The sequence below is a fragment of the Eubalaena glacialis genome, chromosome 11 (genome assembly GCF_028564815.1).
Source record: "Eubalaena glacialis isolate mEubGla1 chromosome 11, mEubGla1.1.hap2.+ XY, whole genome shotgun sequence".
NCBI classification, from domain to species: domain Eukaryota; kingdom Metazoa; phylum Chordata; class Mammalia; order Artiodactyla; family Balaenidae; genus Eubalaena; species Eubalaena glacialis.
This window is the reverse complement of record NC_083726.1, coordinates 115,624,167-115,638,696: the sequence shown is the minus strand read 5'-3', so window position 1 is coordinate 115,638,696 and position 14,530 is coordinate 115,624,167. Positions and strand designations below refer to the sequence as shown.

The 14,530-nt window shown below is 64.5% G+C and overlaps 2 protein-coding genes across 2 annotated transcripts in view; one reads left to right on the top strand and one right to left on the bottom strand.

Moving 5' to 3' along the window:
• Nucleotides 1–14,530, top strand: part of CACNA2D4 (calcium voltage-gated channel auxiliary subunit alpha2delta 4) — an 84,358-nt gene that overhangs the window by 54,742 nt on the left and 15,086 nt on the right. The gene's annotated exons all lie outside the window — the stretch shown is intronic.
• LRTM2 (leucine rich repeats and transmembrane domains 2) lies at nt 2,940–8,734 on the bottom strand. Its single transcript, XM_061204696.1, has 3 exons — nt 8,668–8,734; nt 5,902–6,492; nt 2,940–3,527 (listed from the first exon to the last, which is right to left on the bottom strand). Exons 1-3 carry the CDS (start codon nt 8,732–8,734, stop codon nt 3,073–3,075), a joined length of 1,113 nt encoding a protein of 370 aa, XP_061060679.1. The 3' UTR covers nt 2,940–3,072.

Below are 14,530 nucleotides of genomic sequence, written 5' to 3'. Positions count from 1 at the left end.
TCGGGGGGCACGGATGGGATAGGACAGGGATGAGGCACTGGAGACCTTTATGCTTCAATTATTTTTTTTCAGTCTCCTTTTGTAATTTCCTCCTCCTAGCCTGTGGCTCAGCCTCCCTGACCCTGGACCAGCTAGCCTGCGTGTGCTGTGCTGGCAGTTCCTTTCCTCGTGTGTTCTGTGACGGACAGGCTGCACATTCGATGTTTGTGCCCTGGGCTGGGGAGAAGGAGGAAGGGCAGCTAGGGGGACAGCCAAGGGCCAGGCAGATGCATGAGGAGGCGTCGTTTAACCTCTAAGCAGGTATTTCTCAATGGTTCACACAACATTTCTAGGACTCTACTGTTTAGATCAGGATCCACTTTCAGGTCTCTGTGCCCTCCAGGCCCCGCTTGGGAAACATTGCCAAGTGTCATGGTGGTGCCACAACCTGCAAGTGTGTTTCCCCAGCCCAGCGGCCTCTGTGCAGAGGGCCTGCTGTCTGGAGCTGCCTGATGGCTCCCCTCCTTGGAGTTCCGCCCGCGTGCGCACGGCCCAGCCTTCAGACCGCGGGGCGCACTCAGAACAGTGCATCTGTGCGTCCCCCACACCCGTGCAGGCTGTGCAGGCGGGGCTCTGCCCCCAAGGGGCCTGGTCTCCCAGCTCCGCTGTACCAGTCAGGGCCGCAGGAGGGCACCTCTCCCCAGTTACCCCCACCCAGGAGGGGGTCCAGCCGAACTCCTGGAACAGGGACCTGCTGGTTCCCGTCTCCCCGGGGTTAGCTCCTGGCTCGCTGGGGTGTCACCCCAGGGAGGGCTCCTGGCTAGAAGAGAATCCCATCTTGGTCTGAAGACTGTGACCCGTGTAGCCCAGGCCCGGCCAGTCAGGCGAGGTGGGGCACGCGGGCCTCAGGTGGGCGAACAGCCGGAGGCCTTGCCGTCCGCTCACTCCTCCCCCGCCCCCGCCCCAGCCCTCCGGTCCATAATTCTGATACCGCGCCTGCTGAGCCCTGAGGAGGGGTCGTCTGTACGTCAGCCTCAAAAGCACAGGACATTAAACGGGGCTCGTCCTGCAAACCCAGCGACACCCCTCCAAGGCTGGTGAAACCTAGTCCCCTAAACTGCTCTCGGGGAGCTGCCCCTCCCGGCAGGCAGCAGGGTCCCCAGGGCCAAGGCGCGCCTCCTACCCCGTGGCCGTCTGCCCTTGACCGCAGGGCAGGCTCGCTCGGAGCAGGGCTGGGAGCAGGCCCGGGGCTTCGCGCTCCCCCGCTGCCCTTCCAGGGGCGCCCCAAGGCCAGGCCTCGGTCGGGAGCTGCCGTCCTCCTTAGGGGCCTGGGGACACTCTGTGCACCTATCTGGGGAGGTCAGGGGGCAGGAGCCACCATCCCGGCTCCTGGCTCCTGCGTCCCCTCCCGCCCAAGGAAACCAGGAAGTAGATAGGAAAATACAGTCTTTATTGGTCATCTGAAACAACAAACCAGAAATATAATTTTGCCTTTAAAAATCTTCTGTCTTAGGCTGAAGACACCACCACTGACAACGTCCAGCCTTCCCTGACTCCCTTTAGAAAATCCCCAGGTCTGGTGTTGGCTGGCACCCCAAAAGAAGGAAGACTGCAGGCCAGCCCGGTGGGCAGCCTGCACCCAGCCCCCCCCACCCCTGTCCTGCCTCAGACCATGTTCTGACGGCCTCCCCCGGGCCACTCCCTAGACTCCCGGCCGTTGCAGAGCCAGAAACCGGCCTGCTGGCACCTGACCCTCCGTAAGCAGCGGGGAGGCTGATGTCCGGCAGAGGGAGGCCCAGGACTCACCGGGATCACACTCCCCAGGAGGGCAGACCTCGGAAAGGGGACCGGTGGACCCCACCCTGCACTGCCCCCTCCCACGCCCACCCCCAGCCTCTGTCCCTTTGTGGGGGGGGGTTACAGGTAACGAGCAGATGGGCCCCTGGGCCCTTGCTCTGGTTTGGGCCCCAGTCCAGGTGCCACGAGGTCTCTGGGAAGCCAGACTGAGCTGACAGAACGCTGGAAAAAGGACCCCATTACTGAGACCTCTGAGCAGAACGGGGGGGTCCTTTCCCTGCTCCTGGGGTCTGTTTGGTATATGCTGGCAGGAGGGTCACGGAGGAGGAGCCAGTCCCCGCCCTGAGGTCACGGGCCCAGAGATGCTGAGGGTGGGGCATGGCAGTGAGAGGTGCAGAGCAACGGTTCTCGGGCCGCAGGCTGTGGGAGTGGGAGTGGTGCGGGTCCCCACGGGGCCTGGCAGGGACGTACTACGGCAGCGCTGAGGATGAGTCCGGTGGTGCGTGGCCGGGCTCTGGGGAGGCCACCGTCCACACACGCCGCAGCTTCCAGGCCTCTGGGCAGGCGTCCCTGGAAATCCCAGCAGGAGAGGTGTGAGCGGGTTACCATGGTGACGGGCAGTCTCATCCGGCAGCACCACCTTGGCCTCTTGAGAGGCTCTGGCAGGAACCCTTGTGCCGTGGCTTTGGGTTTCTCCCCATCCGCTGCAGGAGGCTGCGTGGCCCGAGGGCTGAGACCACGGGGGACGCCTGGCTCTGCCCCCCGAGGTCCCATGACCTCTGTCCCTATGTGACTGCGTGTGTGATGCCGAACTTGAGTGAGAATGATTAGTGACCCGGAGCTGGGTGGCTGGTGATGCAGGGACAGATGGCTTTGGCGAGGGCGTGGTGCTGGGTTGCCAAGTGCTGGTCCAGATGGCTGGGCTGGTCTGAATGCACAGTGGTACCAGCCATCGGGAGCTGGGCCCAACATCTTCCTGGCTTAGAAGAGAGTCGCAGAAACCGGCTCCGCACCCCCTGGATGCAGATAAGGTGGGGGGCGTCACCGGCTGTGACTGTACCGGGAGCCGCAGGGGCACAGGGGCGCTGGGTCCAGGAGCCTTTGCTCGCACACACGTCTTTTCTGCCCATGGTCCAGAGCGTCGGTGGTCCAGCGAGGAGCGTCAGCATACTGGTATCTTCCGGACGCTCCGGAGTCCGTGGAGACACGGGCCCGTTTGCTGGCAGGCTGGGAGGAAGGTGGAAAGGGGGCGGGAGAGGCAGGGCTGGCGTGCTCCCCCGGCCCCTCCCCGGGCTCTCAGGCCACAGAGGAGATCTGCTTCCGGTCCTCGTGCTCGCCCTCCGGGTCACCCATCAGGGGCTGGCGCTTCTTGAGCTCCCGATGGTACTTGGCCATGAGGGAGGCGTAGATGCAGCCGTAGGCAGCGGCCACCACCATCATGATGCAGACCACACCACAGACCACCCCCGCGATGATCACGGTGCCGATGGCCCGCCGCACGCTCACGGGCCGCGGCCTCTGCTTCTGGGGGCAGGCGGTGCTGGGCTCAGGCTCGGGCTCAGGGCCCGGCTTGGGCTTGGGAGGCTCCGGGCTGGCCTTGGTGCAGGGCGGCCCGGGGACCTCCAGCCCGGCTGAGCTCTTGTGGCCGTCCAGCTGGGAGCAGTAGTTGAACATCTCCATGGGGACCGCGCGCATGTCCTTCCCCCTGAGCTCCTTGGGCAGGGTGCAGGTCAGCTGATCCAGGCGCCCCCCTGCATCAGGAGAGAGAAAAGGGGGGCTGAGGCCGGCACGCCCTCCCCCAGCCCCAGGTCCCCACACGAGGCCCGGGAGGCCGAGTTTCCATCCGCAGCACTACCAATCCTGGAGTCACGGCGACAGGAGAGGAAGGGGGGAGGTTAGGGGGACTGGCGTACGGCGCCCAGTGACAGGGAGGCGGGGACACGTGTCACGGCGTTTAACCCGCGCAGAAGCCTCATAAAATGGACAGTGTCCCTGATCCCATTTGATAGAGAAGCAAACATGTCCACCTCTCCTGCTCCCCAGAGTCAAGCTGGCCCCGGGTGCTCAGGAAAGAGGGGCCAGGAGCCCTGCCAGACAGCAGCCCGTGCCTCTCCTAACTGACCTCTCCACTGACCGCCGTCCGTGACCCCCGGCTCTGTTCTCCCCAGCGACTCCGCCCCCCGCGCTCCTCCCGCCCCCACAAAGGACAGAAGTCAGAGCCTCGGCCCTGCTTCTCCACGCGGGCGGGACCTTGGTTCCTAAGGCTCCTCCTTGGAAGAGGGAGAGGAGGGCCCAGGGATGGCAGTTTCCTCCTTGAGGGCAGCGGTGGCCCCCTCAGCAGCCCGGCCACAGCACCTGTGAGCGCAGGGGCATCTTGGGAGGGCACCCTGAGGACCCCCGAGGGCAGAGGAGGGCGTGCGGGCAGTGCAGGCTCACCCCGCGACCGGGGTGGGGGGAGGGTGCAGAGCACAGGTGGGGCGAGAGGAGGAGGAGCTGCCCAGACGCCCCCCTTTTGGCCTCTTCCGGCAGCCCGAGATCTAGACGCAGGCGCGGCCCCCATGGAAGTGCCTGGGCTCCTGCAGCCCCGTCGCCGCAGCCTCCTCACACAATAGACATCAATTTTTCCCGGGTGCGGAGGAAAAGAGCCCAGGTTTTTTGTTTTGGTTTGGTCTGGATTTTTTTGGAGGAGTGCGTGGCGGGAAATAACTCTACTAGTGAAAAGTTCCTAAGATGTACATTCCCCCTCCGTGCTCTTTAGCTCCCGATGACCGATGACTGTCTGAGGGGCAAGGACGTCCCCTCCAGATCACACATCGCTCTGGCTCTCCAGACCCCTGTCCAAGGCTTACATCCCGTGAACTGTGTCCAGGGCCTTTGCACGGGCGGGGGCTGGGCGTGGAGATGCGGCCACCTTACATCCCTGCTCCAAAAACCTGAGGCTGACTCCCTCCCGGCCAGGTCATCTTGTGCAAATCACTTTACTTATTTAATTGCTTATGAGTCTCGATTTTCTTGGCTGTCAATAAGAATGGCCATCTCAGCTGCAGTTAGGGTTCAAGTAGGTCATGTACATGGTAAGATATTTGGAAACTGGAAACCATGCAAGTGTTATTATTTCTCCTCTCACAAAAATGGGAGAAATTATCACAGTGACTAACATTTTATGGCACTTTATCGTTTGTAAAATGTTTTTAATTAACACGTGAGAATATCATGCAAATAATTAAATTGTGGAAACACTATGAAACAAAAGGAGTAAGACTTTGACGAAAGCATTAGCGTTCTTTCCACATCGATTCACTCATTCAGCAAATATTCATGGAGCCCTACTTCGTGCTGGACACCAAATTGTATCTAATTAAGCCCGGTTAATATTATGACTTCCACCAGCAAGTGGACATATAAATGAGTAAGTTTTATTGCGGACTCACTTTATGCTGAGTACTTTTCCAGACGCTTTCCATGCGTTACCTACCTAATCTGCACAGTGGTTCTCTGAGATAGATATTGTTGTTTGCCCCATTTCTCAGACGAGGGTACAGCCACAGAGAGGTCAATCAACTCTCTCAAGATCACACAGCTAGTAAGTGGCAGAGCCACGAGGCAAACCCAGATCTGGCGCTTTTAGCCAGTAGGCTTACTTCTTTGCCCTCGTTGTCCATTTCATTTAATCATTTCGAAGGTCATTCTAGAACTTTCCCAGGTCACCGAAAGGGGGAGCATTTGGCTTCTTAGTAAAAGCTTTGATAACAGAACTTCTAGGGAGAAGGAGTTGAGATCATCATCAAAAAGAAAATGTGACTGCATTTGTGGCTTTGAACTCTATTCCACCCTCCCGACACTGTGGGTACTTAAGAGGTGGCTGCATTATTCAGAGGAGCGAGGGTGGTTTCATCCCTCCTCCTCCGGGGCCAGGGAAGCCTAGAGGCAGAGGACAATGACACTGTGTGTTTAAGTCCATCCCGAAACCTACAGAAGTGAGAGCAAGTTACAGAGAGTCAGCCTGAGGAGAGAGGGCAGAGAAAGGCGGCTGGGAGCGGAGGGGATGGAAGGAGGGGGCCGCGGAACCCCTCTGCCCGCCGGTGGCCAGGCTGGGCCACTCCTCCCGACCTGACCCGTGCTCACCTCGGTAGGAGAACCACTCTAGCCAGTGCTTGAAGTCCCGCAGGTGGCAGTCGCACTCCCAGGGGTTGTCCCCCACCTGCAGCAGCTGCAGGCCGGCCAGGGGCTCGAAGGTCCGCCGGTCCAGGCTCTGCAGGCGGTTGGCGCGCAGGAACAGGGAGCGCAGGGCGGGGAGCCCGTCGAAGAGGCCGGGCGGGAGCCGGGCCAGGCCGTTGAGGGACAGGTCGAGGTGGCGCAGGCGCGGCAGGGGCCGCAGCAGCTCGGGGTCCAGGGCGCGGAGGCTGTTATTGCGCAGCTGCAGCTCCGTCAGGTTGGCCAGCTCCCCGAAGGCGGTGCGCGGCAGCCCGTCCAGGAAGTTGTTGGAGAGGTCCAGCCGCTGCAGGCCCGACAGGCTGGCGAAGGCCCCGCCGGGCAGGAAGCTGAGCCTGTTGTTCAGGAGCAGGAGGGTGCGGGTGGTGGCCGGCAGGTCCGGGGGCAGCGCGGTGAGGCCCCGGCCGCTGCAGTCCACCTGCAGGCCGTGGCCGTCACACGTGCAGGGCAAGGGGCAGGCGGGGAGGGCCTCCGCCGTGCACAGGGCAATCCAGCAGGTGAGCCCTGGGGGACAGACGGGGGATGGAAGGACAGCGGGGCGCCAGCTCCCGCCGCCTTCCCCTCCCATCCAATTCCCAGCACGCGGCCTTGCGCTGATCCCCTCTGCTCCAACCACGAGCGGTGCCTTAGCGCTTGCTGACCACGTAAAAACAGAACTAACCCCTCGCAGCACGTCCATGTGGACGGACACCGCCGGGCACCCGGGGTCCCCACACGGTGGATCCCCTCGGGAGCCTGCCCCCCGCCCTGACACCACAGACGCTGACGCGACAGAGGATGTGAGGATGTCAGAGAGCCGCCCCATGTTCCTCTCCCAGGGCCACTGCCATGGAAGGATTCTGTCCAGAGAAAACGACTCTGCTTCCTTCCCCTCTGCGCCGCCCCCCGCCACCTGGAGCTGCATGGGGCTGACGGCGTGCACGCACGAAGGGGCACACTGACCCCTGCCACCACTTCCCTGGTCTGCGTGAGTCCCACCTCCAAGGTGGGCCAGTGACTCAGGGTGAGGGGGGAGCCCGGGCCCGCCCGGGACCCACCCCAGAGACCACTGTGGAAACGGCGGGGTGAGACGCCGAGTTCCACGTCCACGTGGAGGACGCTGGGGCGTGAGCCCCGAAAGTTGTGGGCCCGGGGCAAGTCCCACGTCTGTTCTCACTCTACAGCCGCCTTGCCCTTAGCCTGGGCTCCTGTCCCCAATTTCCGCAGGACAGATCTGTTGACAGCATTCCTTTCACGGTCCCATGTTTTGCCCAGGGCCCCTGTGGCAGGGCTGCAGGGGGACGGGTGCTCAGAGAACAGTCCCGCAGGGCAGCTCGTTCCGTGGCCCACCCTTCTAAGAGTGGCTGCAAAGCCCCCAACTGTCCCCAGGGTGTCCCTGTGGAAGGGGAAGGGAGGATCCCACCGGGCCAGGAGGAAAGGGCCCAGCCGAGGAGTGATGGCCGCTTGCCTCCACCTGGAGGGGCAGCAGCTGCCCTGACCAGGGGTCTGGAGGGGACGGTCCTGAGTCTGTGTCTAGTAGGGGTCTGGTGTCTGGTGTCCCAAAGGGCAGACCCTGAAGGAACAGGGTGGGACTGTACCCCCCTTTCCTGGAGGATCAGTGACTCCTGAGAGGCACCTGCCAGGCTGACACCTGAGCGTCTTTGTTCTCGGGGGGGGAATGAGCACAGGCACGGCCATGGACGCCAACTGGAAGCCCTTCCGGCCACCTGAGGTCACCTGCTGGGCCGCTGACCCTCTCGCTGTCTGAGCTGTCTGCGGCCAGGTCAGCCTGTCAGACTACGCCCGCCGTGCCTTCTGGAAGTCACCTGAATTCCTCAGACCTCACTTTCCCCAGAAAAACATTCAACCCATCCAGCCTCCCTCTCAAAAGGACCAGCATAACTACGGGTCACTGCCCACCCACCTCCAAGAAATTCAGGCTGGCGTAAAAGCTCTAGTGACAAGAAAACAGAGCCCTGTGTTGCAAGGTGTTGAGTGATTCAAAAGGAGGTTGAAAGGGGAGCTGGGTCCCTCGGGATCAGCTGCTCTGCGTGGTGAATAATTCAGGCCGCTGTGTCTTGGGGCGGCAGCGTCACAGGGCTGACCGTGCGAGGGCAGAAGTCAGGCTGAGGGACGTCCCTCGAGACCATTCTTACCTCTTACCCTGTAGCCTTGACCCTTTACCTCGTGAAGAGAATTCCCAGGGCTTCCTTCACCTGACAGCTCACGAGGTTCCCTTGTGGGAAGTGGGCAGCCTCGGTTTCCCCATGTGCAGGAGGAGGGGCTGGACCCCCTCCCTAAGGTCCCTTCCAGTGTCACGTCCCCAGAGCCCACTGGTTCCCTCCGTCTCGGAGCTACGGGGGCTGAGCCCTAAGAGAGGCCTCCAGGCCCACGCAGCTGATGGCCAAGCAGGGAGAGGGAGGTTTGCCATTAGAGCACCAGACGCGCAGGGGCTGGGGCCACTGGGGGCAGGAGCAGACCCACCTGGGGGGACAGAACTGCCTGTGGAGCCCCTGCTCCCGACCCGCCCACCACAGAGCTCAGAAGCAGCTCTTCCCCCGGCACCGTGGGCAGGGCTGCGGGGACTGGGCCCTGCTTCCCAGACCCAGGCCATGGACGCCTGGGAAGAGCATCCCCGCATCGCCGCAGCTGGGAAGAGCATCCCTGCATCGCCGCTAAGCCGACCCCCCCTCCACTCACAAGAGATCTGCCTCCACAGCGGGGCAAACCAGGTCCTCAGCTCGGGGCCGCTGCCCGGGGCCAGCATGGTGGCTGCACGCTGTCAGGCCCTGCACCTCGAGGGGGAGAGGATCCCCTTGTCCGCTCGGTCAGTCCTGAGAGAGAGGGAGAGAGAGCTGAGCGGAAGCAGGTGTCAGGCCGCTCTGGCCCGGGGTTAGGCAGGGGGCCCGGTGTCTCTTTACCCTGCCCTCCTGTTCGTCTCGGCTCTGATTCCCTGGGCGGGGGTGGGGGTGGGGGGGTGGGAAGAGGAGCCGCCAGGGGGCCGAGAAGCGTCAGCCTCCCTCGACAGCGGGGGGCGCGTGGAGGGGCAGGCGGGCATCCCAGGAGCCCCGGGGCCGGAGACAGTGCTGAGGCCAGTGCTGGGCGAGGCAGGAGCCGTCCACCCCCCGCCCCGCACCCCTCACCTCCCGCCCAGCCTCTCCCCGCCTCTTCTTCTTGTCTCCCTGGATGATCTCCTAAATGTGTTTGGAGCCACGTGGCCTCCTCTTCCTCCGGGCTTCCCCCACGTCCCAGGCGTGGAAATCATCAGGGCCAGCTGGCTCCCCAGCCCCACTGCACTCTTACCATGGCCCCCGAGGAGGCAGAGACCAGGCCCCGCGCAGGGGCAGGCGTCGGCTCGCGGGTGAGGCCCAGGCCCGGCTCTTGCCACGCGGAAGCCCCCTGCTTGCCCTCCGCCGTCTCCTGGGGGGTGAGCGGCCCTGCTCTGTCTTCCGCCACTGGCAGGTCGGGGATAAACCTCATCAGCTCAGGGGCTCTGCTGCAGCCGCTGCCGTCGGGGGACAGGGGAGGGAGAGGGCGAGGCTGCAGCGCAGAGAGCGGCTCCTCTTCCCGAGGGGCGAGGGGCCTCCCCCTGCCCAGGTGACCTGCCCTGCCCCAGCCCAATGGCACAGGCCCTGTCCCGGTCCCACTCCCTTCCAGGGCCCCGTCACAGGGGCGGGAAAGGGGACTGCGGGCCCCCTGCAGCCGGCCCAGCGCGAGGTGGCGAACGGACAGCGATGGGCCGGCAGCCTCCCCTGCTCGGTGGCCACGCTGGACCCGGGGGCTCCAGGCTGCAGCCTCCCGCTCCCCTCCCACAGCCGCCTTAATTCTGGGAGCCCGACGGGCCAATGGCAGAGCAGAGCGGAGCTGAGGGGTGGGAGGAGCCGCTGGGACCTCAGCATCTGAGCAGGGTCTCCCTCAGGCACTGGGGGCCTCTCCCGTCTCCTCCCCGCCTTACCGCTGCCAAGCAGCCTCCTGGCCCCATGAGCCCAGGAGCGCCGCAGCCCCGGGGGCCCTCAACTGGGCCCCGGCAAGGGCGCCCGCTCAGGATGGGGGCCCGCCGGGGAGGGGGACCGCTGGGGGGGCCTGTCTGTCGCTCTGGGCTTCACCCCCCCGGGGGGCTCGCAGCCTCTCAGGGGCTGCAGAGCAAGTCGCACTGGGCAGATGTGGGGCGAGGGGTGCAGACCCACGTGCCTACAGGATGGATCCGGGGCCCTGGCTGGGGGCGGAGGAGATGCCCGGAGCAGCTGAGCGGTCTTTTCCAGCTACCCTCCCAGGGCCAGGTCCCCCGGGCTCCTGGCTCAGACTCCCAGGTCAGGGAGGGCTCTGGGTTCGAATCCCTGCCGGCCGCTCCCTTGCTGTGTAACTTAAACAAACCACGGAAACCCTCTGGGCCTCGGTTTCCTTATCTCTAAAGGTGATGACCAGAACACACTGTCCTCCGTGACGGTCAATCTAATCAGGGGAGGAGAGTTAACATTTGCTGAATTCAGGACACATTATCTTGCAAGACAGTCTCGGGGACTCCAAGCTTGGACTTGAGCCCCAGGTAGACGTAGGGAGACGTCAGTGCCCTGTATCCGCGGGGAGGGGCGGCGGCTTACAGCGCGTCTGCAGGACCTCTCTTTCTTGGCCCCCCAGTCTCACACCTGGGTCTCCTTCTCTGTGCCTGGGCCCGTGCCAGGCCAGCAGCCATCACATGGCGGTCACCGTGGGCTGCGCTCACACGCAGCCTCCCAGGCCTCCATCACTGAGGACGCTGCCCACCCTCTCCATGAGCCTCGGCCCCGACCCCTGGAAAAATCCCGCACTCCTCTCGCCAGCGAGGACCCGCAGGTCAGCAGCTCACAGCGCCCACACGGTGTCAGGCAGGTCAGCAGCCAGCCAGGCTCAGAGATGGAGACCAGCATGCCTGGTCACACGGCCGGTCAGGGACGGAGGCCCGCTCCCTGGTGACTGTCCCCCAGCAGTGGCCCCTGGGGGGAGACACGTGTGTGCACTGAGCGGGGTGCACACACGGGCTCCCAACACAGCATGTGATGCAGACCACCCCCCCAGAGAGCGTGCAGCCCGGCACGTGCTGACACACACATGCACATGGGTGCACTCACGCACATGCTGGCAGCCCTCCAGCATCCTCAGATGCTATCACTCCCGCAGTTCCTGCGTGCCCCGGGCAGACAGATGCACGGGGGGACCTCCAGCCTAGAAGCAGGGTCTAGAGAAGCCCCCCGAGGGCCACCCTCAACCCAGGACCCTTTCCACACTCAGACCCACGCCCTGGGATCTCTGGAGAAACGTGACGAGAACAAGGCCCCCCAGGTCCATGGGGATGTAGCCTGTGCTCCCTGGGGACCACAGAAGCATCCCTCAGGCGCTGTGGGGTCCAGCACCCTGCCCTCCAGCCCACCTCCAACCCAGGACCCCTTCCGGCCCCCAGAAGCATCTACCTCGTCAGGAAAGGGGTGACCTACATTAGGATGCTAGGAGCACAGCGGCTCAGGCAGGCGTGGCCACTGCGGAATAAATTCACACCGTCTGGGAGGGAAGTCCCCACCCAGGTGGGAGAACGACGGGCAACGGAAACGAATGAGGTGGCGGTCTCGGGGCTCCAAGCCCCACAGCCTGTGGGCATTTCTGTCCCAGTGCCAGGGACAGGGACACAGAGAGGAGGGTGGACCCAGCGGGGTCCCCAGCCTCCTTCACTGGGCTCTGCTGAGAGAATCAGGATAGAGGATGGGGCTGAGGAGCTGCAGGCCGAGTGACCCCGCCCCCAGCATAGAAGCATGGGCTCTGCGCCCCAGCCCTCTGCTACTCAAGCGTGGTCCACGGACTATCGGCACCCGCCTCGCCAGGAACTTCCTAGACCCAGCCCAGGCCGACTGGGTCGGGACCTGCCTCTTAGAAAGATCTCAGGCCATTCACGTACCTGGTCATGTTTGAGAAGCACTGGGCTAGGTCACTTCTCTCCTGGCAGGGCAGACCCCGGCACCTCCCGGGAGGCCCCGGCAGGGGACGGCGGGGCCCGGGCAGCGGGGGGCGGCGGTGATGGGGGATGCTGACGGTAACAGCTCCTGCAGGAGGACTCCGCATGGGGAGAAACCATGCCCGCAGGGAAGCACCTGTGTACGGGCTCTCTGGGGTTACAAGCGCTGTTAACGCCATTCTGCGGATGGGGACACTGAGGCTCGGGTCATGTAGTAACTTGCCTCCGGGCAGGCAGTGGAAGAGTGCAGCCTCGGGCCCAAGCGGCCCGGCGACAGAGCCACCAGCCAGCGGCCTCACAAGCCTGGAGGCCGGCTCTGCCTGACCCGCCTGCGCGCGGAGGCTCCTGGAGCTGGAGCAGGGAGAGGGCTGCACCCTCTGGTTTGTGCCGCCCTTCACGGCCCACCGGCCTTTCCTCGCCCTTCCGCTGCCTCTCTGCGCCCTACGCGGGTGCTGTCATCAAGCCGGGTCGCCCCCTCCCCGCCAGCCTTCTTCCCGGGGGCGTCACAGATGCAGTGGGGAGAGGGAGGCAGGGGTCTTGCTGGGGAGCGGGGGACGCGCTGAGGTGAGGAGGTGGGCTGGGAGCTCCGCGGGGGGGGCAGCAGGAGCACAAGGGCGCACGGGCTCCTGCGGAGTCGCATGGGGTGCGGCAGCCCCCGGAGACTGGGGTGGGGGTGGCAGGGACAGCTTCCCTGCCCCACGGGAGGAGCAGCCTGCCTCGCTCCCACCCCCGCAGACGCCCAGCTTAGGGTGGGAGCCCTGACCCCTCTGTGCTTCTGCCCCCCACTCCTCCTCCGGGCAGGGTTGGCTCAGTCTCCAGCCAGAAACCTCCAGCAAACCCACGTGGGCCTGGTGTCCACGCCCTTCCTCTGGTGCTGCGTGGTCACGTCCACCCCCCAAGTCAGCGTCCAAGCCGCACAGCCATCAGCGCCCACTGTGCCTTGACCTGGGGCTCCTGCCCCCTGGGACGTCTTGCTGGCCTGCCGTGTCCCCCCTCCCCAGGGACCTCCCTTTGGCCAAGGTTCCCCAACCCGGAACAAGGCCTCTGCGCCCCTTCATCGTGCAGACAGGTGAAGGTCACGGGCTAGCGAGAGGCAGGGCCGGGACGGAGGCCACGCCTGGGGCTTCAAGGGCAGCATCTTCCCGCCCACCCAGCCGGGCTGAGAGGCACCCGGACAGCGGACAGGGGGACAGCGGGCGCCCGCGCTGAGCCCTGGAGGTGCTGCCCAGGCTGCGCGCTCCACCTGCAGCCGCCGGTCTGGCCTTCCGGGCCCTTCCCACCTCTTCCCTGCCTGGCATCCCCGTAACACACGCGGCTCAGGCAGCGCGGAAGCTGGTTTTTTTAAATCTCTAAATTTGTACTTGGAACAGACAAACCCCCTGGTGCATTTTTAAACGCGTGCCCCGTTCTCATGCCCGCCTTCCTGCAGCCTCGTTTCCTTGTCATCCTTCCTTGTCAGACATTCCCAATCCCAACCAGACCCTCTGGGAAGTGGAACAGAAAAGCCCCCATCACCCCTCGCAGGAGCTGCTCTTGGGCCCGCGGGCCTGGCTCGGGAGGTGGACCCGGGCAGGCAGGGTGGAGAGGCCTGATCTGTGTAGGAGGAGGGGGGAGGCCTCCCCAGGCACCCCAGCCCTAAAACACCCCCCTCCCCGTGCCCCTCAGTTTTAGGGGGCTGGAAATGGGAGCAGGGTTTGCTTGTCCCAGGCGCAGCTTCCAGCCAAACCTCAAAGGAACCTGATCGGTTGCTGAAGAAGCTCCTCGTCCTCCTCCTGCCACCCCCAGCTGGCTTCCCTGGTCTCCCTCTCTTGGCAAAGCTGGATGGAGCCTGTGCCGGTGTGGAGGGGGACACGGCCGCGGGTCCCCTCCCGGCTGCGCTCCCCAGCCCATCTCCACACGCTCAGCCCGCCCCCCGGCCCTGTAGTTAGCTAAGCTGCCGGGTGTCAATCTGAGCCAGACCAGGCAATGCCCCAGGCGGCCTGACAGCCAGGTGCCAGTGTCCCCACCAGCCACCCCAGACAGGCGGACAGCAGCTCAGGGAGAGGACAAAGGGCCCCGAGAGTGAGCGGGGAGGCTGGGACTCCCGGTCAGACGGCCTCTATCCTGTGTTGTCCTGCCCCGGCCACGTACCACCCACCCCTAAGCTGAGTCCACCCCGCCCCCCAAGGCCTCCTGAGCTGTTCGTAGGTAGAGAGGGTGTGCAGCTGGGGGACCCCAGCCCCACCGGGCCTGGGCGGGCTGGGGGCAGAGCTGGAGCCTCGAGGAAGGGCCGGAGGAAGGGCTCCGAGGCTCCTCTCCCGCATCCACTCCTGGCCACGCCCCCCATATGAGCCGGGGACTCAGGTCCAGCTGGGGGGGCCCTCTGCACCCCTGTCCAAGGACAGCCTCCTAGAGGCCAGCGCCCCTCGCTGAGGGTGTCCTGTAGAGGCCGGTCAGCACCCCTGGTCCCTCCCCACGCTTCGGCGCCAGCCCTCCAGCCTGCCATCACACAGACGTCCTCTGTGCCGGCCCTGTCACCAGCGCCCCCTTTCCCCTGGCACCCAAGTCCCTGGGGCTGGCTGCCGAGCTGGGCACGCAGGC